This window comes from Ovis canadensis, chromosome 2, assembly GCF_042477335.2.
Source record: "Ovis canadensis isolate MfBH-ARS-UI-01 breed Bighorn chromosome 2, ARS-UI_OviCan_v2, whole genome shotgun sequence".
NCBI classification, from domain to species: domain Eukaryota; kingdom Metazoa; phylum Chordata; class Mammalia; order Artiodactyla; family Bovidae; genus Ovis; species Ovis canadensis.
The window spans coordinates 229,974,298-229,996,785 of record NC_091246.1 but is presented as its reverse complement, the minus strand read 5'-3'; the positions used below and the strand labels follow the sequence as shown (position 1 = coordinate 229,996,785).

At 46.3% G+C, this 22,488-nt stretch overlaps 1 protein-coding gene across 2 annotated transcripts in view; it reads right to left on the bottom strand.

Moving 5' to 3' along the window:
- SGPP2 (sphingosine-1-phosphate phosphatase 2) overlaps window positions 1-11,680 on the bottom strand; it is a 155,715-nt gene extending 144,035 nt beyond the window's left edge. The window contains exon 1 of one of the 2 annotated variants that reach the window (XM_069574663.1): window positions 10,886-11,680. In XM_069574663.1, coding sequence (XP_069430764.1) covers window positions 10,886-11,104 — 219 coding nt within the window. In that variant the 5' untranslated portion in view covers window positions 11,105-11,680. The remainder of the gene's footprint in view (window positions 1-10,885) is intronic. The other variant, XM_069574664.1, reaches the window with a different exon arrangement.
- Between the last annotated feature and the right edge of the window lie 10,808 nt (window positions 11,681-22,488).

The following is a 22,488-nucleotide window of genomic DNA, read 5'->3' as shown; positions in this document are numbered from 1 at the left end:
TTCAGAGCACCAGAGACCAGCATGTTCTGGCTGCAAGTGGAGACCCACTCAGGTCCCCTCCAGTGAGTTACATAAATCCTCAGAAGTTCTTGGGCTCCAAAATCACTGCAGACGGTGACTGCAGCCATGAGATTAAAAGATGCTTGTTCCTTGGAAGAAAAGCTCTGACAAGCCTAGATAGAATATTAAAAAGCAGAGACATTACTTTGCCAACAAAGGTCCATCTAGTCAAAGCTATGGTTTTTTTCATCATGTATGGATGTGAGAGTTGGACAATAAAGACGGTTGAGTGCCAAAGAATTGATGCTTTTGAACTGTGGTGTTGGAGAAGACTCTTGAGAGTCCTTTGGACTGCAAGGAGATCAAACCTGTCAATCCTAAAGGATATCAATCCTGAATATCCATTGGAGGTACTGATGCTAAGGCTGAAGCTCCAATACTTTGGCCACCTAATGTGAAGAGCCAAACCACTGGAGAAGACCCTGATGCTGTTAAAGATTGAAGGCCGGAGGAGAAGGGGATGTCAGAGGATTAGATGGTTGGATGGCATCACCAACTCAATGGACATGAGTTTGAGCAAACTCCAGGAAATTGTGAAGGACAGCGAAGCCTGGCGTGTTACAGTCCATAGGGTGGCAAAGAGCTGGACATGACTGAGCAACTGAACAATAACAAGGACACAGACAGTGTCGGCCTCACCCTAAGCCACTCCATCCTGAAAGTCAGCAGTCCTCCCCCCTTCAGAAGTGGAGTCTACCCTTCAAGACTCCTGCTGCTTCTACCACCCATTGCTGCGGACTCTCTGCCTTCCTACTGCTTTCTCTGCCATGAGACTTCTGCTTACGACCTCCTCTTTCTTTCTGAAGTCCATCACCACTCTACCATTTATGTCCCTACCTCTGGGTCTTCCATTCAGACTCCCTAAGGGAGCCACTAAATTGGTTCCCCTTAGTCACCCTCCATGATGCAGTATCCCAGTTAGGTGAAGTTCCCATGTGGGGTTACATCATAAAATACTGACCAGCCTAAACAGGCTGCCTTTGACTTAGGGCTGATTGCTGATCCAATCAGCTTTCAGCTGTAATGATGGGGTCCCATGATTCAAAACATGGCAACTTGCATCTTAAACCACTTGTGCTCTCTTTCCTCCTAAGGCATTTTTAGGTGCAGAAGACACTCAACCAAGGACCCAAAACAGATACTAAGGCTTGATTTTATGTTAGTCTCATGTTTGATGCTGTTTGACTATAACATCGCCATTTCTTTTTTTAAAAAAATATGTATACAAAGCTAACAATGTTGTGATAATTTCAAGTATACAGCAAAGGGATTCAGTCATACATATCCTTGTATCCATTCTCCTCCCTGCTTAGGATTTCCCAGGTGGTACAGTGGTAAAGAATCTGTCTGCCAATGCAGGAGATGCAAGAGACAAGTGTTCGATCCCTGGGTCGGGAAGATCCTGTAGAGAAGGAAATGGCAACTCGCTCCAGTATTCCTGCCTGAAAAATCCCATGGAAAGAGCAGCCTGGTGAGCTACAGACATGGGGTTGCAAAGCATAGGACACGACTAAGCAAATAAGCAATCTCCCCTAAAATCCCCTCCCTTCCCGCTGCATACTGAGCAGAGTGCCCTGGGCTATATACAGTGGGACCTTCCTGGTGATTCATTTTAAATACAGCACTGTGTAAAAGTCAATCCCAAACTCCCTTAACTATTTCTTCCCCCATTCTTACCCCCTGGCAACCAGAAGTTCATTCTGTAAGTTTGTGAGTCTGTTTCTGTTTCGTAAATAAGTTCATTTGTATCCTTTCTTTCAAGATTCTCCACACAAGGGATGACATCATCATTTCTTAAATGCTTCAGCACTAGGTCCCTCAGTTCCCCACATGGGCATCACCATTCAACCTCACACTCTCTGTCAGGAAGCACAGTGACACCCCAAGAACCTTTCTCAACACCAAGTCTGAGTTGAAAATTCTGATTTGGCACATGGGATGAAACTGACTTGCTATTCCCTGTCTGTAGGATGAGGTCCAAATTCTGCAGGAAGCCACACTTCAACTCTGGCTCTAGCCCAACACTACAGCCAATATAACACCAACTTCTTTACACAACTGGATACTCTTCATTTGTCCTTCCAGATCCACTCTCCATGTTTCTCCAGGGTGGGGCTGACCTTGAATTGCATCAGCCCAGGCTCCCTGGCTTCTGACTGAATTTGGAGGGAGAGAGGCAACTGTTGGGATAGGAAAAGGCATACAGAGAAGTTAGAAATAAGTTTCCCTTTCAGCTCCTGCCCGGTTGTGGCAGTTTCTCCACTAAAGGGCTCATTTCGGTCAGGGGCCTCTCTGATGCTAAGCTCTCCTTGGGTCTGAGGATACCAGAATACCATCGTCTCCCCTCAGCTTTTTAGGTTAAAGTTGTCTGTTTCAGGATACTTCATCATCCCATGCTGATTTTCCCCAACTCTTCCTACAGCTTTGTAAAGGATCCCATCTTTGAACTTCTTCAACTGCTCATTCATTCCCCCTTTAAAAGGTCCCACCTATTCTACATTCTTCCCATATACTCTGCAGCCTGTTTTTTCTTTTTAATATGTATTCATTTTGCTGTGCCAGGTCTTAGTTGCAGCACGCAGGATCTTTAGTTGTTGCGTGTGAACTTCTTACTTGTGGTATGTGGCCTCTAGTTCCCTGACCAGGGATGGAACCCGGGCACTGGGAATGTGGAGTCTTAGCCACTGGACCTTTAGGGAAGTCCCTGCAGCCTGTTTCCCCATCTTTAAACATCGTACCAATATGATACACTGGTTAAAATACTAATGTGCTATTTTTAACCAAGATCCATATTTTACTCAGATGTCCTTAGTTTTTACCGAATGCTGTTCTGTTCCAAGGTCCCATCCACAACTCCACAATTACACTTCTTCGTCTATTGCCTTAGGTTCCTCTTGGCTGTGACTGTTTCTCAGACATCCCTTATGACTGATGACCTTGACAGTGTTGAAGAGGACAGGTGTTTTGTAGAATGTCCCTCAACTGGGATTTGCCTGGTGTCTTTCTCATGATTAGAATGAGAGTTTGGGGGAAGAGTTTGGCTTCCCTGGTGGCTCAGAGGTTAAAGTGTCTGCCTGGAATGCGGGAGACCCTGGTTCGATCCCTGGGTCGGGAAGATCCCCTGGAGAAGGAAATGGCAACCCACTCCAGTACTCTTGCCAGGAGAATCCCATGGAGGGAGGAGGAGCCTGGTAGGCTACAGTCCACGGGGTCTCGAAGAGTCGGACACGACTGAGCGACTTCACTTTCACTTCACTTTGGGGGAAGAAGGTCACAGAGGTGAAGTGCCATTTTCAACATGGATCAAGAGATTATCATGTCAACGCACACCAAGAGCACACACATCAACATGACTCACTCATCACTGTTAACATCAGCCTGGATCATCTGGCTGAGGTGGCATTGTCAGGTTTTATACTGTAAAATAACTTTTTCTCCCCCTCTCCCTCTTTCCATACTGTACTCTTCAGAAGGAAGTCGCTATGTGCAGCCCACACTTAAGGAGAGGGAAGTTATGATTTCTCCCCCTGGAGTAGAGCCTATGTTTCCTTTCTTTCTCCATTCCTTCACTTCTTTCTTTCTTTCTTTCTTTTTTGTAAATTGCAGTAAAATATAGTGGCTCAGTTGGTAAAAAATCCACTTGCAATGCAGGAGACCCAGGTTTGATAGGCTACAGTCCATGGGGGTGTGGGGAGGGGGGCCAGGCGGGCAAAGAGTTGGACCTACTGAGTGACTAAACCACCACTACCATATATAACATAAAAGTTGCCATGTAATCATTTTAAGAGTTTCAGTGACCCCTTATCAGTAAACCATCTGTCTCTTGCTGGGACTCTTTTTATGCCAAGATGAACTTCTCACTACTCACCAAAAATAATAGTAATGTGTCTTTGTTTCATTACATGAGATTTCCATGTAAGAAAAACAGAGTCTCATATTTTCAACTATTTGCTACCTACTGCTCTTTAAGCCTTGATTTAAGACATCATGGGTTCCCCGATAGAGATCACCATGACTCCTGCTCTCGTCTCCCTGACCACCTATTTCTCCTTGAATTCTAGTATTTGCTGCATTGCATTATTTTCTTGGTGGCTCTCCCAGGGCAGGAACTAAACCTCCTGTATCTTGTACCTTTAAGGCTAAGAACTGTCCTAGAAACACAGTAGCTGATCAATAAATGTTAGCTGACAATCAAGGAAGCAAAGATGAGACAGAAGCAGAGATGGCCTATTTTCTCCAAAGAGTAAAGAGACTGTTAATATCTAAGACTGGTGAGGGTGTACGAAAAGCTGCACTCATAGCTATGTATCCCTCCACCCTTTCTGCATGACAAGTTGGTAATACTTATTGAAAGCCATAATATATACATATTTCTACCCAGCAATTACAAGACTGGAAATTTAAATTAAGAAAGCAATCAAAGACTGACATCAGTATTGGCAATGATTTTTTTGGATTTGACACCCAAAGTGGAGGCAACAAAAGCAAAGAGAAACAAGTTGGACTACATTGAATTAAAAGGCTTCTGCACGGCAAAGGAAACCTGGGAATCCTTGAGGGCATTATGCTAAGTGAAATAAGTCAGATGAAGATAAATAATGTATGATCTCACTTATATGTGGAATCTAAACAACAACAAACAACTCACAAATAGAGACAACAAGTTGACGGTTGCCAGAATGAGGGTGGGGCTTCCCACATGGCTCCATGATAAAGAATCTGCCTGCCAATGCAAGGAGATACAGGAGGTGTCGGTTTGATCCCAGGGTTGGAAAGATCCCCTGGAGAAGGAAATGGCTACCCACTCCAGTATCCTTGCCTGGAGAATCCCCTGGACAGGGGTGCCTGGCAGGCTACAGTCCATAGGGTCACAGAGTCGGACACGACTGAGCATGCACACACACGCACGCAGAGGTTGGGGGTGGAGGATAGCAATGAGCAAAATAGATGCAGATGGTCAGAAGATACAAACATCCAGTTAAAAAATAAATAAGTCATGAAGATGTAATGAACAGCATGATAACTATAGTTAATACTGTATTGTCTATTTGAAAACTGCTGAAAGAGCAGATCTTAAAAGTCCCGATCATAAGAAAAAGAACTGTAACTCTGTATGGTGATGGATGTTACCCAGACTTACTGCGGTGATCACATCACAATATATGCAAATATTGAATCATGTTGCATACTTGAAACTAATAAGTTGTGTCAGTTATATCTCAGTTCAAAAACCAGACTATCGGGACTTCCCTGGTGGTCCAGTGGTAAAGAATCTGCCTTGCAATGCAGGGAACGTGGGTGGGTTCAATTACTGGTTGGGGAACTAAGACCCCACATGCTTTGAACCCCACATGCAACTGAACCCATGTACCACAATGAAAGAGCCTGTGTGTCACAACTAAGACTCGATTCAGCCAAATAAATAATAAATATTTTAAAAAATAAATAAATAAAAACAAGACTACCAAGATATGTGGGGCTTCCCCAGTGGCTCAGCAGTAAAGAATCTGCCTGTAATGCAGAAGCTGCAGGAGACATGAGTTGGATCCCTGGGTGGGGAAGATCCTCTGGAGAAGGAAATGGCAAAACTCCAGTATTCTTGCCTGGATAATCCCAGGGACAGAGGAGGCTGCAGGCTACACACACAAAAATAATATTTTTAAAGCAGAAACTAGAAAGAAACTAAAGGCTTACCAAGAGGTGGACTAAATTATAGTACATCCATGCTGTGGAGCAATATATAGCCATTAAAATTCAGGCTGAACATTTACCAGGTGCTTATCTTTCAGCAGTGGTATAATGGACACGGGTTTAACTTTTTCTTTGTATTTTTTCTCATATTTTTGCATCTGAACCATATCTGCAACTAGGAAAAAAAATGATCAAATGTACCTTTTTCACAGAGGCTTATTTTGCCATTTCCAACCTGAGCATCCAGCTAAAGATAATCAAGGCTTGAAGGCTGATCATTGGACAGTTTAGATATAATCAAGTTAAAATGTCAATAGATTAAAATTTAAAAAATAAAAAACTAAAAAAAAAATAAAATAAAATAAAATAATTAAAAAAAATGTCAATAGACACCATGACTGCTGCTTCCAGCCATCACTACCCTTGTCCTAAACACACTAAGGGAGGTGGGTCCCAGGGAAAGAGATTCAGAGCTTCCTCCTTCTGTTTGCCAGCTTCTCTGGGGCCCCAGGCTTCACAGGTGGCTCAGTGGTAAAAAATCCACCTGCCGATGTACAAGACGCAGGAGACACAGGGAAGATCCCCTGAAGTAAGAAATGGTAACCCACTCCAGTATTCTTGTCTAGCAAATCCCATGCACAGAGGAGCCTGGTGGGCTACAGCGTATGGAGTCACAAAGAGTCAGACAGGACTTGGCAACTGAGCATGCATACACTGGGGCCCTACTTCTGACCTGGATCCTGGACATTGGTTTCTTGCTTGTTTGTTTTTTTAATTTTTTATCTAACTGCATCAGATGTTAATTGCAGCATGTGGGATCTAGTTCCCTGACCAGAGACCAAACCTGGACGCCCTACATTAGCAGTACGGAGTCTTAGCTGCTGAACCACCAAGGAAATCCCTGTTTGTTTTGTTTTCAAAACTTCTCTAACTGACTGTAATGTATAGCCATAGTTGGAAACCCAAGGTTCTATTCTACTCTACTCATTTTGAGGATGGACAACAGAGGCCTGCTGCTGCTATGTCGCTTCAGTCATGTCCGACTCTGTGCTTCCCTGTCCCTGGGATTCTCCAGGCAAGAACACTGGAGTGGGTCGCCATTTCCTTCTCCAATGCATGAAAGTGAAAAGTGAAAGTGAAGTCGCTCAGTTGTGTCTGACTCTGAGACCCCATGGACCGCAGCCTACCAGGCTCCTCCGTCCATGGGATTTTCCAGGCAAAAGTACTACAGTGGGGTGTCTGCCTTTTCCCAACAGAGGCCTAGAGAAGTTCAAAATGACATCAGCACAGAGCTAGACCCTGGTCCTTTGCACTTTAACAAGCCAATAACATTAAGGGTAGGGTTTTATAGATTGACAGTGTTGGAGGACCCCAAAAATTTTAAGAGGAAAATGCGGATGGAGTGCAAAGACTTCTAAAAATAACCTACGTATCAAATAGTATTTATCGAGCACAGTGCAATTTGGAAACATTAACCACAGTCTAACGTAACAATGGGAAAGGCACTACAAAATCTAACTTGATGCAACTGTATTGAGCAAGCAAAGAGGACAGAAATCAAAATACCATTGTATTCAAGGTCGGCTTTACTCCAGAACAAATAAACATAATTCCGTCCAGGCCTTTGTCCCCCACTTAGTTGGGTCCAAAGACCCCTGCCTAGTGCTCCTGGTGACTTCCAAGAATGTCCTCCTCTGCTTACCCTTGCAAACCAGTTACCTTTACAAACCAAGAGCAATTGCTCCTCTTTCCATTAAGTCTCCACCCTGACTGAGAACAGTCCCAATACCTCACACGTCCTCCATGATGCAGACAGAATAAGGCCTCGAGCTGGTTTCCAAGGAAGGTGTACATGTAGGAAGAAGTTTAAACGTAAGTCACGGATCTGACTGTGTAATATCAGGAAAGTCCTCAACAAAGCATTTAACTCCTTTGGACTCAAACTTTTTCTGTCTGTGACATGTAGGCCCACTGGGAAATCTATGAGGTCCAGTCTAATTTATACCATGACAGCTTTGTGCAAGTTCAGCCCAGCCTGGTTTGTAAATGATGTAGTTAATCTTTAAGCTAGAAATGTGTGGTGTTACAACAATGTGTAAAGGAAGCCCTTCTTCATTTTCCTACTTGTCCCTGCTTTATAAGCACTACAAGAAATACAGAAAGCATGAAAGGTAAGAAAAAATTAGACTTTTACTATGTGAAGTCACTCAGGGGCTTCCCAGATGGCTCAGGGGTAGAGAATCAGCCAGCTGCAGGTTTGATCCCTAGATTGGGAAGATTCCCTGGAGGTGGAAATGGCAAGCCACTCCAGTATTCTTGCCTAGGAAATCCCATGGACAGAGGAGCCTAGAAGGCTCCATATAGTCCATGGGGTCACAAAAGGTCAGATACAACATAGCAACTAAACAACAACAAAGCCACTCAGGGAAGAAAACAACTTCTCTGTTGTCTGATATATCTTAAATCAATACCTTGGTGCTGCCTGACTTCTAGATTATGTGGAAAAATTTGATTTTCAATATTTATACTTCAGTTTTTTAAAATCTTCAGTTTCTTATCTTGAATGTTGAACAGTCTCTTTGTCATGATATAGCGAGTGAAGAGTGCTGGATGGCAGGGGGAAACCCTACCATTTGGTTCACTGAACACCCAAGCAGTAAGAAGATACTTCTCTGCAAAAAAAAAAACCTCCTTGTTTAGCTTTTAAAGGGCAATTTTATATTGCAATCTGCACTCACTTATTTATAAAATTCACTGAGTTCTCAGGCACCAGGTCATGAGGAGCAAATAATAAGCACTGTAGACAAGTTTCCTGCATTCTTAGAGCTTATCATCCCCTGGAAGAGGCTAGCAATAATCAGCCACAAAGTGGTACGCTAACCCACGTGATAAAGGCTGTGATGAAAACTGCTAAGAAAAGAGAATCTATAAAAAGAGGAGGGAGATTGGAGAGTGAGTGAAAGTGTCTCCTGAGGAACTGACCTTTGAAACTGAAGGATGAGTGGGAGTTTACTCAGAGGATGGACAGGCAATTCAGACAAGCCACAAGCCAGGCAGAGGCCAAGCGGAAGAGTAGCTAATTGGAGAGAAGTTTTGTCCGCTGTCCCTTTAAGGTCCTATCAATTATCTGATGGCAAGTATGCAATCATCTTGCTTTGGGAACTCCACCTGTACTTGCAAAATATGAATCTTCCCAAGTTACTTGACACGAACCCACCTTTAAAAACATTATCCCATTATTTATCAAGTGCTCTCATTTTTTTGCCCATTGCATGTGGGGATTTCCTATCATGGATTTTTAACCCTCTTACATGATCCATAGTGAGTTAGGTCCTGTGTAGGATGGAAAGGGGATTGGGGATCTAAGTATACATATAGCTGATTCACTTTGCGGTACACAGCATTGTAAAGCAATTTTACTCCAATTAAAAAAAAAAAAACTGTTTCAAAAGAGGAAAGAAAGGGGATGATCCTTTCATTTTCTTCACTGAAAGGAGCAAGATAACTCCTTTCTACAAGAAAACCTGCTCCTCTTGCTTTTAAAGGGCAGGAGGTTCCTTTTCCAGATCTTGAAGTTAAATCACTATGGGTTAAGGTTTGAAACAGTTTGAGAAATACTAGTGGAAAACTGCTCTTCCTCAGCTCCCTGGACTAAAGAAACAGAGTAGATGCTAGAGGAGAGAGCAACAGGGAGCAGCCCATGCATCTACCTGTGGATATAAACTGTGTGCCCAGAAAATGCCAGACAGCGTTTCAGGAATGAGGCAGGTTCTTAATCTCTCCTCTCTGCACCATTTTAAAGAGAAAGCAAGAGGAAAGGGGCAGGGGCTCTCGAAGGTCTCTAAAAGTTTCTGGGTGTCCTGTGGGATGGAGAAGGAAACACAAAAGGAGAAAAGAAAATATCGCGGAGGAAGATTTCTCTGGAGTGGAACCCACCGCCCACTCCCACCCTCTAATTAAATCCTACCATTTAACGCCCACAGTATTCCATTCCCCGTGAAAGCCAGGTTCTTCATAATTCCTCAGTTACTAGATCCAGAAATCTACACATAAATACATGCCACCTTCCTGTCATCAAAACTTCTAGGAAGAAAAAATGCCTGGTTTCCTCCTCCAGCACCAAGACCACCACCCCCATCAAAGAGTTGTAATCCATCGTTTCCCTTTTCCTTCGTCACACTTTCCACCTCCCCTGCGGGAAGGGCACAGACGCTGTCCGGGCCCAAGGTGTTTCACTGCTGCCAGGAGTCCGCCCTCCCAGAGGGCAGCCCTGCGCCCTGGCACGTTGGCATCTGCAGCCTGTCTCCCTGTCTCGTCTCTCGCGCCTGGAGTCCTTGTGCACTGCGCCGATGCGCTGGCTTCCCAAAGCCGCAGTGGATTGTATAACCACACTGTGCAGCCTGAAGGACAGTGTCGTGAGCCTCCCTCCTGACAGCATCTGTTCAGAGTCACTTGGTGTCGGCTAAAAAGAGACCCACCAAGCCGGGGGGACCCGAAGACTCTAGGGGAAGGTGGGAGCGAAGCGCGCTGTCTGGACAACAGCACTGTTAGTAGGCGGTGGGGTTGGTAAATCTCTCCAGCAGCAGTATTTAAACCCGCAATTCTGCCTGGAGAGCCGGCGGTGCAGGACGGTGAGGAGCAAGCGGAGTTCTACTGCACCATCTTAGTGTTGATCAAACAAAGGGGATGGCGCGGAAACTCACAGTGAGGGAGGGGGGAGTTGTCGGAATTTCTCCCCAGAGAAGCCTCTCCCGAAAATGACAATGACATCTCCGCTCCTCTCTTCAATTATGTAACTCTCATACATTTGGAAGAGTATACATGAACATATACTTAGGACGGCAGAAAATCTCTAAAGAGACTCTTTAAAAAAATCTCTAAATAGCTTTAGCTCAGGGTCCATCTGAAGTCTTAACAGACCTAGTTGTCACCTGGCAGCGTTAGAGGGTGTCATCCTAGGGGTGGGACTCCCTGCGCAAACAGCCGGGTCACCACCGGCGACGCGGCCCTCTCGTCTCGGCAAGAATCGCCGGAAGCCCCTCGCCGCGCCGCTGGGTCGGCTGGACCTACGCAGGCTGCAGAGCGATCTGCCCCTTTCACCTCCCCCTTCTGCGAACACCTGGCCCGTGGTTACCTGCGGGGCCGCCAGTCTCCGCAGCCCATTGGCCGGCTCCCCGGCGCCCTTGCCTTTGGCGGCGGGGAGATGCCCGAGCTCAGGCGTCCGCGCCTCGCCGTCCGCGGGGCCCGCGCCGTTCTCGCTGGGGCCTTCATCCGGCGCGGGGAAGAGCCCGCAGCGGCGCTGGAAGCGGGCGACGAGCTGGGAATCCTGCAGGCTCCAGAGCAGCTCGGCCATGGTGCTCCCAGAGCCGCCGCCGCCGCCACCGCCCGGTGCCCTCTGCTCGCGCCTTCCCTCCCGCCCTCGCCCGCGCCGGGCCGGGCGCTCGGGGTGGCTGGCGGGCGGGCGGAGCCCGGGGCGCCAGCCAACAGGTGCGCCGCTCGGGTCCTAGCGCCCGCCCCCCGCGCGCGGACGCCCAGGTGTTCGCCTCCACCTTGCGCAGGGCACGTCCCGGCTCCTTTCCTTCCGGCGGGCCCGCGCGGACTCGGGTGATCTCTGGCGTCCGGCAGGCTCGAAACCGGGCGAAAAGGTACAGGTGTCCCCACCCCTGTCGGCTGGTGCATAAGTGCCACCTAATGGGGAGCGGCCGCGCACGTGTGGATCTGCGTGAGTCCACTTGGCGCGCACTGGCGGATCGCTTAGGGACCTTCCTGTTCACTATTGATCTCAAAGAGAGGTGAGATTTTCCACCACCACCATCCCCCCACCCCCAACTCCCCGCATCCAGCCTCTAGTCTCTGCTTTTACCCACTTCTGGCAGGGAGCTCGAGCCCCGCTAGAGAACATTTTTTGAGTTCTTGCCAAATTCTGCGTGATGTCTCATCTCCCCACAGCCCCAAACTTCTGCGACATTGCTCAAGAACCAACCGAGTGGGTTTCGAGTGGATTCCGAGTCATCCCTCCGCCTCCCTGCCCTTGCCCTTGTGATTTGGCAACTGGGGAACACCTAGATACGTGGAGAGGAACACTGATTCTTTCTTTCTTGGTGTTCCGCATTAAGAAAGATGGTGCTTGCCCCTCCCACCGGCTTTTTTTTTTTTTTCCCCACTCTGCCTTTAGACACTTGAGACCCAACAAGAACAACGTGTTGAAGGATCTGGAGGAGAAGTTGACTTCTCCCCGCACCAGCGCGGGCTTTAGATATCTCAGCAGAAGAGCAAAGAAAACATCCTGCCTGTCGACCTTGATTTTGCCTTCTCCTTCCTGAATCCTCTGGAGACACTGCACTTCCTCACAGAGAAAGCGAACAGTCAAATTAGGCCCAGCTGACCAGCCTGCAAGGAAAGTACAATTCAATCCTTCTGTCTTCAGTCTACAGCTGAAGCCTGGGGTTTCCTGGTAGCCCCCATGTAAAGCTGCTAAGTATTTGGTTGCACACATGACTAGGGAGGCACACCTGCACATCACCGACCTTGTTTATCCAGTTGTCAGTTCAGGCCAGGAAGTCTTTCGGATGTAGCCTTCAAGGATGACGTGGTCTCCCTTGTGTCTGCGTTTCTGCTCTTCTTCCCAGTCCTGTCTGGCAAGCAAGATCAAGGTGGCTGAGAGAGCAATAAAGTTCTTGGCAAATAACCATTTTCTGCTTAATTTACAGAAGAGACACAGAACTGCTGGCCCAATCAGGCTGTGTCACACAAAGAGATGTTCAGTCCTGGAAGCAGAAGGCTCCTCTTCCATCTGCTGTGGTCATTTACAGCCACTGGGACCAAATTCTGGAGAAGGTAATGGCAACCCACTCCAGTACTCTTGCTTGGAAAAATCTCATGGATGGAGGAGCCTGGTAGGCTGCAGTCCATGAGGTCTCGAAGAGTCGGATACGACTGAGCGACTTCACTTTCACGCATTGGAGAAGGAAATGGCAACCCACTCCAGTGTTCTTGTCTGGAGAATCCCAGGGACAGGGAAGCCTGGTGGGCTGCTGTCTATGGGGTTGCACAGAGTCGGACACGACTGGAGTGACTTAGCAGCAGCAGCAGCAGAGACCAAATTCTGTAGGGTTTTCTCTTTTTTTTGGCTGTGCTGGGTCTTTGTTGCTGAGCATGGGCTTTCTTGAGTTGCGGTGAATGAATGGGGCTACTATCCAGTTGTGGTGCCAGGCTTCTCATTGCAGTGGGTTCTCTTATTGCAGAGCATGGGCTGTAGACGTAAGGGTCAGGTAGTTGCGGCACATGGGTTTTAGCTGCTCCCCAGCATGTAGAATCTTCTGGGACCAGGGATCGAACCTGTGTCCCCGGCATTGGCAGGTGGATTCTTAACCACTGGACCACCAAGGAAATCCTGTGGTTCTGTTTTTAAAGTAGGAATTGTGGCTCAGGACCTTTTCTTTTTATATAATAAAGAAATATGCTTTCCCATGAAGACACTTAAGTTATATAGTTCCCAAATTTGGTGTTGTGATTTCCCTTTCTCCCAAATAGTAGAGTCAAAGCCAAACATGGCATATGGAGCACAAGGCCAAAATATGCATATTCAGACAAGGCATTTTTATCCCCTTGGGGACCGGGTACTAACCCCAGCTTCCAGTGGCTTGTGACATCACTGTGGGCCTCAGTTGCCTTCCCTGATGAAATGACATTCCTTGATTCCTGGGTGTGGCAGTCCTTGTCTTGAGGCAATATCTCGCCATCTCCTTCTTTGTTGTCACAAAGCATTCTCCCAGTGTGACTCTCTGTGCCCAGATCTCCCTCTTCTTATAGGGACACCAGTCCCAGTCTTTGGATTAGGGTCTATTCTAAACCAGTCTGGTGCATCCTAACATGATTAATCTGCAAAAATTACATTTCCTCCACATTCACAGGTTCTGGGTGCACATGAATTTGGAGCAAATGCTACTTAACCCAGTTAAGTGTCAGGTTGGCCAAAAAAGCTCCTTTGGGTTTTTCCCACAAGATGTTATAAAAAAATATAAATTCTGTGTTACAAATTATAAGCTTTTCGGCCAACCCAATTCTTACTCTGTGCCAGGCATACGCTTAGTACTTTCACACCATAACTAATTTAATCACATTTTATCCTCCCAGTAGCCCTCTGAATTAGCCACTCATCCTTCATGTATTTGACAATTACACATTTACTAATGTCAGACACTATTCTAGGACTGGGGATGCATCAGTTAAAAAACCAGAGCTCCTAGATCATGAAACTTATATTTTAGTAGTGTTAGTCACTCAGTCATATCTGGCTCTTTGCGACCCCATGGATTGTAGCCCACCAGGCTCCTCTAAGCATTCCCTGGTGGCTCAGAGGTTAAAGCATCTGCCTCCGATGCAGGAGACCCGGGTTCGATCCCCCAGGAAGATCCCCTGGAGAAGGAAATGGTCACCCACTCCAGTATTCTTGCCTGGAGAATCCCATGGACGGAGAAGCCTGGTAGGCTACAGTCCATGGGATCGCAAAGAGTTGGCCATGACTGAGGACTTCACTTAGGCTCCTCTATCCAAGGGGATTCTCCAGGCAAGAACACTGGAGTGGGTAGCCATGCCCTCCTCCAGGGGATCTTCCTGACCCAGGGATTGAACTTGGGTCTCCTGCATTGCAGGCAGATTCTTTACCATCTGAGCCACCAGGGACAGCTTTTTTAAAAAAATCAAATAAATCTGTATTTTTAGTGAGCGACAAATGCCTTGGAGAAGCGCAAGGTGGTTGGGGCAGGAGGCAGACGTGCAGGTAAGATGGTCACCTCCAAGAAGAGGGTCCTGGTGCAGAGACCAGGAAGAAGAGGAGCCCACTTGATCCAGATCAGGAGAAACAGCAGTCCAGATAGAGGACACTGCACTTGTAAAGGCCTTGAGGCCACCAAAGCTTGGAGTATTGGACAAACCACTGGGAAAGGAACAACCTGGTAGTGTTGTAGGAAGGGGGAGGCCCTCCTTTAGGGCCCCAAGAGCGTGCTCTTGTCTAACACTCAGAATTGTCTGAGGAGACATGTGCTGACAAACCAAGAGATTTTATTGGAAAAGGGCTCCCAGGTGGAGAGCAGTAGGGTAAGGGAACCCAGGAAAACTGCTCTGCCACATGGCTCGCAGTCTCGGGTTTTATGGCGATGGGATTAGTTTCTGGGTAGTCTTTGGCCAATCATTCTAATTCAGAGTCTTTCCTGATGGTGCACACATCACTCACCCAAGATGGATGCTAGCAAGAGGGATTCTGGGAAGTGGACGGACACGCAGTATCTCCTTTAGACCTTTCCCGAACTCTTCTGGTTGGTGGTGGCTTATTAGTTCCGTATTCCTTACCAAGATCTTCTGTCATAAAACAACTCATACAAATGGTTACTAAAGGGCCTGGCCAGGGTGGGCCGGTTCAGTCAGTATGCTTCCCCTAACTGTAGGAGAGGCTTGAGTACAAGGATTGTCTTGGGAGAGGTGGGGTCTAGTAGGACCATTTAGACTATATATACATAGTCGCTCAGTTGTGTCCATCTCTTTGTGACCACATGGACTGTAGCCTACCAGGCTCCTCCATCCATGGGATTTTCCAGGCAAGAGTACTGGAGCAGATTGCCATTTCCTTCTCCAGGGATCTTCCCAACCCAGGGATCAAACTGAGGTCTCTTGCATTGCAGGCAGACGCTTTACTGTCCGAGCCACCAGGGAAGCCCCAATAGGACCATTTAGACTATAATAAATAATAGTTAGGGGTTTCCCTCATAGTTGAGTCAGTAAAGAATCTGCCAGCAATGCAAGAGACCTGGGTTTGATTACTGGGTCAGGAAGATCCCCTGCAGAAGGAAATGGGAACCCACTTCACTATTCTTGCCTGGAGAATCCCATGGACAGAAGAGCCTGGAAGGCTGCAGTCCATGGGGTCGCTGAGGGTCGGACACGACTGAGTGACTTCACTTTCACTTTTCACTTCCATGCACTGGAGAAGGAAATGACAACCCACTCCAATGTTCTTGCCTGGAGAATCTCAGGGACCCGGGAGCCTGGTGGGCTGCCATCTATGGGGTCTCACAGAGTAGGACATGCCTGAAGTGACTTAGCAGCAGCAGCAGCAGCAGCAATAAACCACCACCAAATAGTAAAGTGAAAGTGTTAGTCACTCAGTTGTGTCCAACTCTTTGCAACCCAGTGGATTGTAACCCACTGGGCTCCTCTTTCCATGGAGTTCTCTAGGCAAGAATACTGGAGTGGGTTGCCATATATTCCCACTTTACAGATGAGAAAACTGAGGCTCAGAGATGGGAAAACTAACCAAAGCCACAGAACTAAGTGCCAGAAAGTGAAAGTGAAGTCGCTCAATCATGTCTGACTCTTTGCGACTCCATGGACTGTAGCCTACCAGACTTCTCTGTCCATGGGAGTTTCCAGGCAAGAATACTGGAGTGGGTTGCCATTTCCTTCTCCAGGGGATCTTCCTGATCCAGGGATCGAACCCAAGTCTCCAAGTGCCAGAAGGAGGATTCAACTCAGGTTTTACTGACTAAAGCGTAATCTATTACTAAGCCACATTCTATTCCTGGAATTTATCTTCACTGTTTACTTTTGTATGGAAAAGTTTTCCCAGTGTGTAGTGAGTGCTCAGTAAACACTTTGGGAATGTTGTTTTAGATTAAGAGTACACCTCACAGTGTTTAGAGCTTTTGGACTCATTTGTAAATTTTTGCATGTGAATTCTACAACCCTCAGAGACCAGTGGTTTTGAAACGGGAAAGAAGGGTGATGGTGGTGGGGGGTGGGGGTAGGGCACAACTTTCTAAAGAATGACATAGCCTGAGGACACAACATAAACAGATTAGAATTAAATGGGTCCAAGATGGCAGACAAGTCAACTTTGATTAGACCTTTCTCCTCAGTCAGCAACCTAAATGACACACCCAGAGGTTCCAGGATAGTCCAAAGTCACCATCAAAAGACCAAAAAGTGGGCGGTAGGTGGCTCAGAGGTTAAAGTGTCTGCCTCTAATACAGGAGACCTGGGTTCGATCCCTGGGTTGGGAAGATCCCCTGGAGAAGGAAATGTCAACCCACTCCAGTATTCTTGTCTGGAGAATCCCATGGACGGAGGAGCCTGGTGGGCTACAGTCCATGGGGTCGCAAAGATTTGGACACGACTGAGCGACTTAACTTAGCTGGATTCCTGGAAATCTCCACCCTTTGCCCCAAATAGTTGGAATAGTCCTCCCACCGGAGAAGGCAATGGCAACCCACTCCAGTACTCTTGTTAGGGGAAGCACACTGATTGAAACCATCCATCCTGGCCAGGCATGAGTTGTTTTACGACAGGGGATCCTGATAAACCACCACCAAACAGAAGAGTTCAGGCAAGGTTGAAAGGAGACACCGTGGGTCCGTCCACTTCCCAGAATCCCTCTCGCTAGCATCCATCTTGGCTGAGCAATGCTTGCGCCACCAGGAAAGACTCTGAATTAGAGTGACTGGCCAAAGACCACCCAGAAACTAATCCCATCACTATAAAGCCTGAGACTTCGAGCCACACAGCAGAGCAGTTCTCCTGGGTTCCCCTACCCTACTGCTCTCCACCCAGGTGCCCTTTCCCAATTAAACCTCTTGCTTTGTTAGCACATGTGTCTCCTCGAACAATTCATTTCCTAGTGTTAGACAAGAGCCGAGTTTCGGGCTCTGGAAGGGGTCCCCCTTCCTGCCTAGAAAATTCCGCGGACGGAGGAGTCCAGTAGGCTGCATTCTATGGGGTCGCTACGAGTCGGACAAGACTGAGCGAATTCACTTTCACTTTTCACTTTCATGCATTGGAGAAGGAAATGGCAACCCACTCCAGTGTTCTTGCCTGGAGAATCCTAGGGACCGGGGAGTCTTGTGGGCTGCCATCTATGGGGTCACACAGAGTCAGACACAATTGAAGCGACTTAGCAGCAGCAGCAGCAGTCCTCCCACTCATTAGCCAATGAAATTACCCAGCCCCTAAAAAACAACAAAGCCACATTTCAAGACCATTGCTCTTGTCCTCTGCCATGGCCTGCACTCTGTCTGTGGAGTGTGTTCCTCTCTGAATAAATCTACTTACCTATCACTTTGTCTCTCATTGAATTCTTTCTGTGATGAGACGTCAAGAACTTGAACTTTATTAGGTCCTGAAACCAGGTCTGTGACCTCCGTGGGGAAAGTGTGGGGTTTGGCTGGGTTCGAGTCCTGGTCTTGTGGATTCGATTCTCAAACTGAGGTAAAGTTCAGTTTTACCTCTTTTCTTTGTTTGTTTTCTTAAAAGAAAACTGAGACTGAGATGTAAAATGATTTTTCCCAAAGTTAGAGAATTTATTAGATACTCGGCAGCGTCTGCCATTTCACAATGCTCTTATGGGGAGAATTTCCTTCCTTCTTCATCTGTACTCAGGGGGTGAGAAAGAATGAGAGAGGAGATGGCAGCCATTTTTGAGCCACATGACCTGGCCCCCTTACCAGGGCCAAGTTGACCCTGGACTGTACACCACTTGATCACATTTAGGATCATCAAATGCTTTCTCCTTGGTAATTTGGATTCACAGACCTCTGTCAGTATCTGTTGAACTAGCGAGAAGAAAACTTAAAAAGTGGAGACCATGCCATGGGGCAGACAAGTGGTCTTGTTGCTGAATCCAAGCTCAGTCTGCTCGCCACACAACTGAGCCAATAATCGGGAAATAATCGGGAAACAAGGTGTTGAGGCAAGAAACAGGGACTTGATTTGTAAAACTGGGCATCCTAGAAGGCAGGCTAGTGTCTTGAGAGTACCATCTTATGGTGAGGGGAGGGAGGGTGTCTGCATGCCAGTTTCTTTAATAGAATAGAGGAAGTGAGAAAGCAAAGTAAAAAGGCCATTCATTTTGCAAAGTACCTCTTGATTGAGCCAGCATCCGGAACGGGATGTGTTAATTTCTTCTTTTCTGCAACCATTCACAGGTGGGCAGGGTCAGAATGTCTCCCTTCCTGCAGAACAAAGGGTCTTTAGTTTAACATTCGGAACAGAGGGACAGGTTCCCTGAGGCAGGCCATTATGTAAGCAACAGTTAAAGTCAAAGATGCTAATGCTGGGAAAGACTGAAGGCAGGAGAAGAAGGGGATCACAGAGGACTAGATGATTGGATGGCATCACCGACTCAATGGACAGGAGTTTGAGCAAGCTCCAGGAGATAATGAAGGACAGGGAAGCCTGTTGTGCTGCAGTCCACGGAGTTGCAAAGAGTCGGACATGACTGAGCAGCTGAACCACAACCAAATCAAAAAAACAGATCCAACATGGAGTCAGGTTTCACTCAGCAGACTTAGTGCAGAGTGCTCACAAGGGAGGAATAAAGCAGAGAGACACACAGAGAAGTTAGGCAATGCAGGCAATTAATCTGGAAAGACAACTCTGTGTCGGCACCTTGTTCCGGTCCTTGTGAAGGTCCTCTTAGCCTGGGTTCCCGAACTGCCCCTGAATCCTTGGTAGCAAATCCCCCAAGTCTTTCACTTATGACCTGAAGAGTCCTAATTCAGACAGCCAGGAATTGGCAGAAAAGGGAAACTGGAGCAACTCCTCACCTTTAAGTCACCATCAAGTGATTACGAAGCCATACCCACGTCTTGCTGCTGGAGGTTTCATCTTGCTGCAATGGAAACTGCAGATTCCGACTCCACCTCAGCCCCTCAACGTGTTGGAAAGGGCTTCCTAAGAGATTAGGGAACACAGTGAGTCTATTGCTATTATTTCACCTCCTGGTGACTCAAACTGCCTCCTGGGCTTGGGGGAAATCTAGTCACTTTCTATGGGGAGGGCATTCTGAAATCCAAACAAACTTCTGGCATGGAATCCTTTCAAGATTGGCAAACTACCACATATGTGAATTTGTTTTCTGGCAGTATTTTTAGGAATGATAATTTATATCTTTGCAGATATGTAAAGTACTCAAGGATTAATAACTTTAGGAGATTAAAGATGTATCATTTGTTAACAAATTGATCAAAGTCCTAGGCTCCATGGACTGTTTAGATCACTGAGATTTTGAAATGCAAAGCATAAAACTGATCTTCTATTTTTCAGGGTACTTTTCTTTAACTAATGAAAAACACTTTTTTCTATTAAGACAGTTTCAGTAAATCATCAAACATAAATTATTTTCTTGAGGCTGGGGGACCTTTTAGACTGGGAGAAATTTCAGCTTAAAACCTTGCTTTGAAAGAAAACATTTACAGGTGATGTTCCTGTAGAGTGGGGGGCCAGGGAGGGGGCAGAAAGAGAGAAAGCAATAAGAAGAAAGACTAGGAGTCTTTAGTTTCCCCTGCAGCAAACAGTCAAGGAATGGTCCAGTTTGCACGCTCTCACAACCATGAATATTGATTAAGAGTTTCATTTCAGCCAGCACTTCTTGGTTTGAATCCAGTTGAATCAAACCATATGAGACTAAATACTTTTCTCCAATGAGTTTTGATGGATTTTGACCACTTTATGAGGAATATTATAGAGTATAGCTGGCTCTACCCAACTAAAGAACTTGGGGGATGGGGGTTATCTCATGCCAACCAGTTTTAAAGGTCAGTCCTCTTTGTCTGACTTATGCTTTGATAAAACATCAAACATCTAATGGAAAAAAGCAAACCATTTCTTTCACTTCCATCAGGCTTGCATTGGGGTTGGTCAAGCTCATATGCAGAGAACTCCAAGTTAAGACAAAGAAATTGTCTGTTTGACTGTTCACAAGTCATCTATTAGGGTGGTCATTTTTATCGCTAAAGAATATTCCCTGTTAAGTATCACTCATTGTTGAGTCCTTTCCAATAATCCACCAGGGTTTCCCTGGTGGCTCAGAGGATAAAGCATCTGCCTGCAATGCAGGAGACCCAGGTTTGATCCCTGGGTTGGGAAGATCCCCTGGAGAAGGAAATGGCAACCCACTCCAGTATTCTTGCCTGGAGAATCCCATGGACAGAGGAGCCTGGTGGGCTACAGCCCATGGGGTCGCACAGAGTCGGAGACGACTGAGCAACTTCACTTTCACTTCCAATAATCAGTTTCCGGGACACTTTTATAATATGATTCAATTTATAAATTCAGTTTACGCTTTCCAAGACTAGGTTTATTAAGTAGATCTAACTAGAACCATAGGAGAAGGCAATGGCAACCCACTTTAGTACTCTTGCCTGGAAAATCACATGGAGGGAGAAGCCTGGTAAGCTGCAGTCCATGGGGTCGCTGAGGGTTGGACACAACTAAGTGACTTCACTTTCACTTTTCACTTTCATGTATTGGAGAAGGAAATGGCAACCCACTCCAGTGTTCTTGCCTGGAGAATCCCAGGGATGGGGGAGCCTGGTGGGCTGCCATCTATGGGGTCGCACAGAGTCGAACATGACTGAAGCGACTTAGCAGTAGCAGCAGCAGAAGTAGAACCATACCACTTAGTTGTCAAAAATTTAAAACCTCATCTACTCTGAAATAAGCTTCCAAATCTAAATGAAATACTTTGGGTTATACTTCACTCATATATTCAAATTCACGATTCATCTGTAAGCTACAGGTCGATTGAAAAACTTCACATTCATCTCCAGTGCACATTGTCTAATAAACAAAGCAAATCCCAGAATAATATGAAACACTAGGTATACCGTGTTGATATTATGTTTAAAATGTTAAAATATGCATTTGTGTGCATGTATGCACATATGCATATGTTTGTACACATGCAAAAGAACTGAAAAGGGTCTGAGGGACTTGCTTGTCTGTCCAGTGGTTAAGACTCCAAGCTCTCAAAGCAGGGGGAAAGAGTTCGATCCCTGACTGGGGAACTGAGGTCTAGCAGCCTAAAAAAAAACTAAAGGAAAAGGCCTGGGGTAAAGGCACCCATTAACTAAGAGGAACTATTTCCTGGCATGGGATAGGAGCCAAAGGGAACTTTCAGTTTTTACTCTATGTACTGGAATTTATTTGACTTTTTCATAGATGTGTATTACATTTGTAATTTTAAAAGATTTGTTGTTCTTTTGGACTTACCTGGTGGTGCAGTGGACAAGAACCTGTCTTCCAATGCAGGTGACAGGGATTCCATCCATGGTCCAGGAAGATCACATGTGCCGAGGGGCAAGTAAGCCCATTCGCCTAAATTAGCGAGTCGCTGCTCTGGAGCCCATGAGTTGCAACTACTGAGCCTGCGTTGCCACTGCTGAAGCCCATGCACCTAAAGCCTGCGCTCTGCAAAAAACGACACCACCACAGTAAGAAGCCCATATACCCCAAAAAAGAGTAGTCCCTGCTTACGACAGCTAGAGAAAAGCCCACGCAAAGCAATGAAGGCCTAGCACAGCCAAAAATCAATTCATCAATCTAAGATTCATTGTTCTTTTGAAACTCTTCCGACTGGTCAGGCTTGGTGAGTGAGAGAAGCCGGTTTTTGAGATGCTTATACAAATGAGATTCTTGCGAGTAATTATACCAAGAGATTACAATCATTGAAAGTGGGCTATGAGCCACCAGATATTACTAGCATGCCTTTCTCACAAAGCTAGCAACATCCCTGTCAAACTCATCTGATAGACAAAAAAAAAATCATTTTAAGCATATGGTCCAGGGACTTCTGCGTTTCTGATTTGGTGACTTAATAAATCATTTTGTTGTGGTGAGAGACTGGTGGGCAGTGGGGGGTACAGTGTGGAGGATGGTAATCAAGTAACCAGGGACTCTATGGGATCT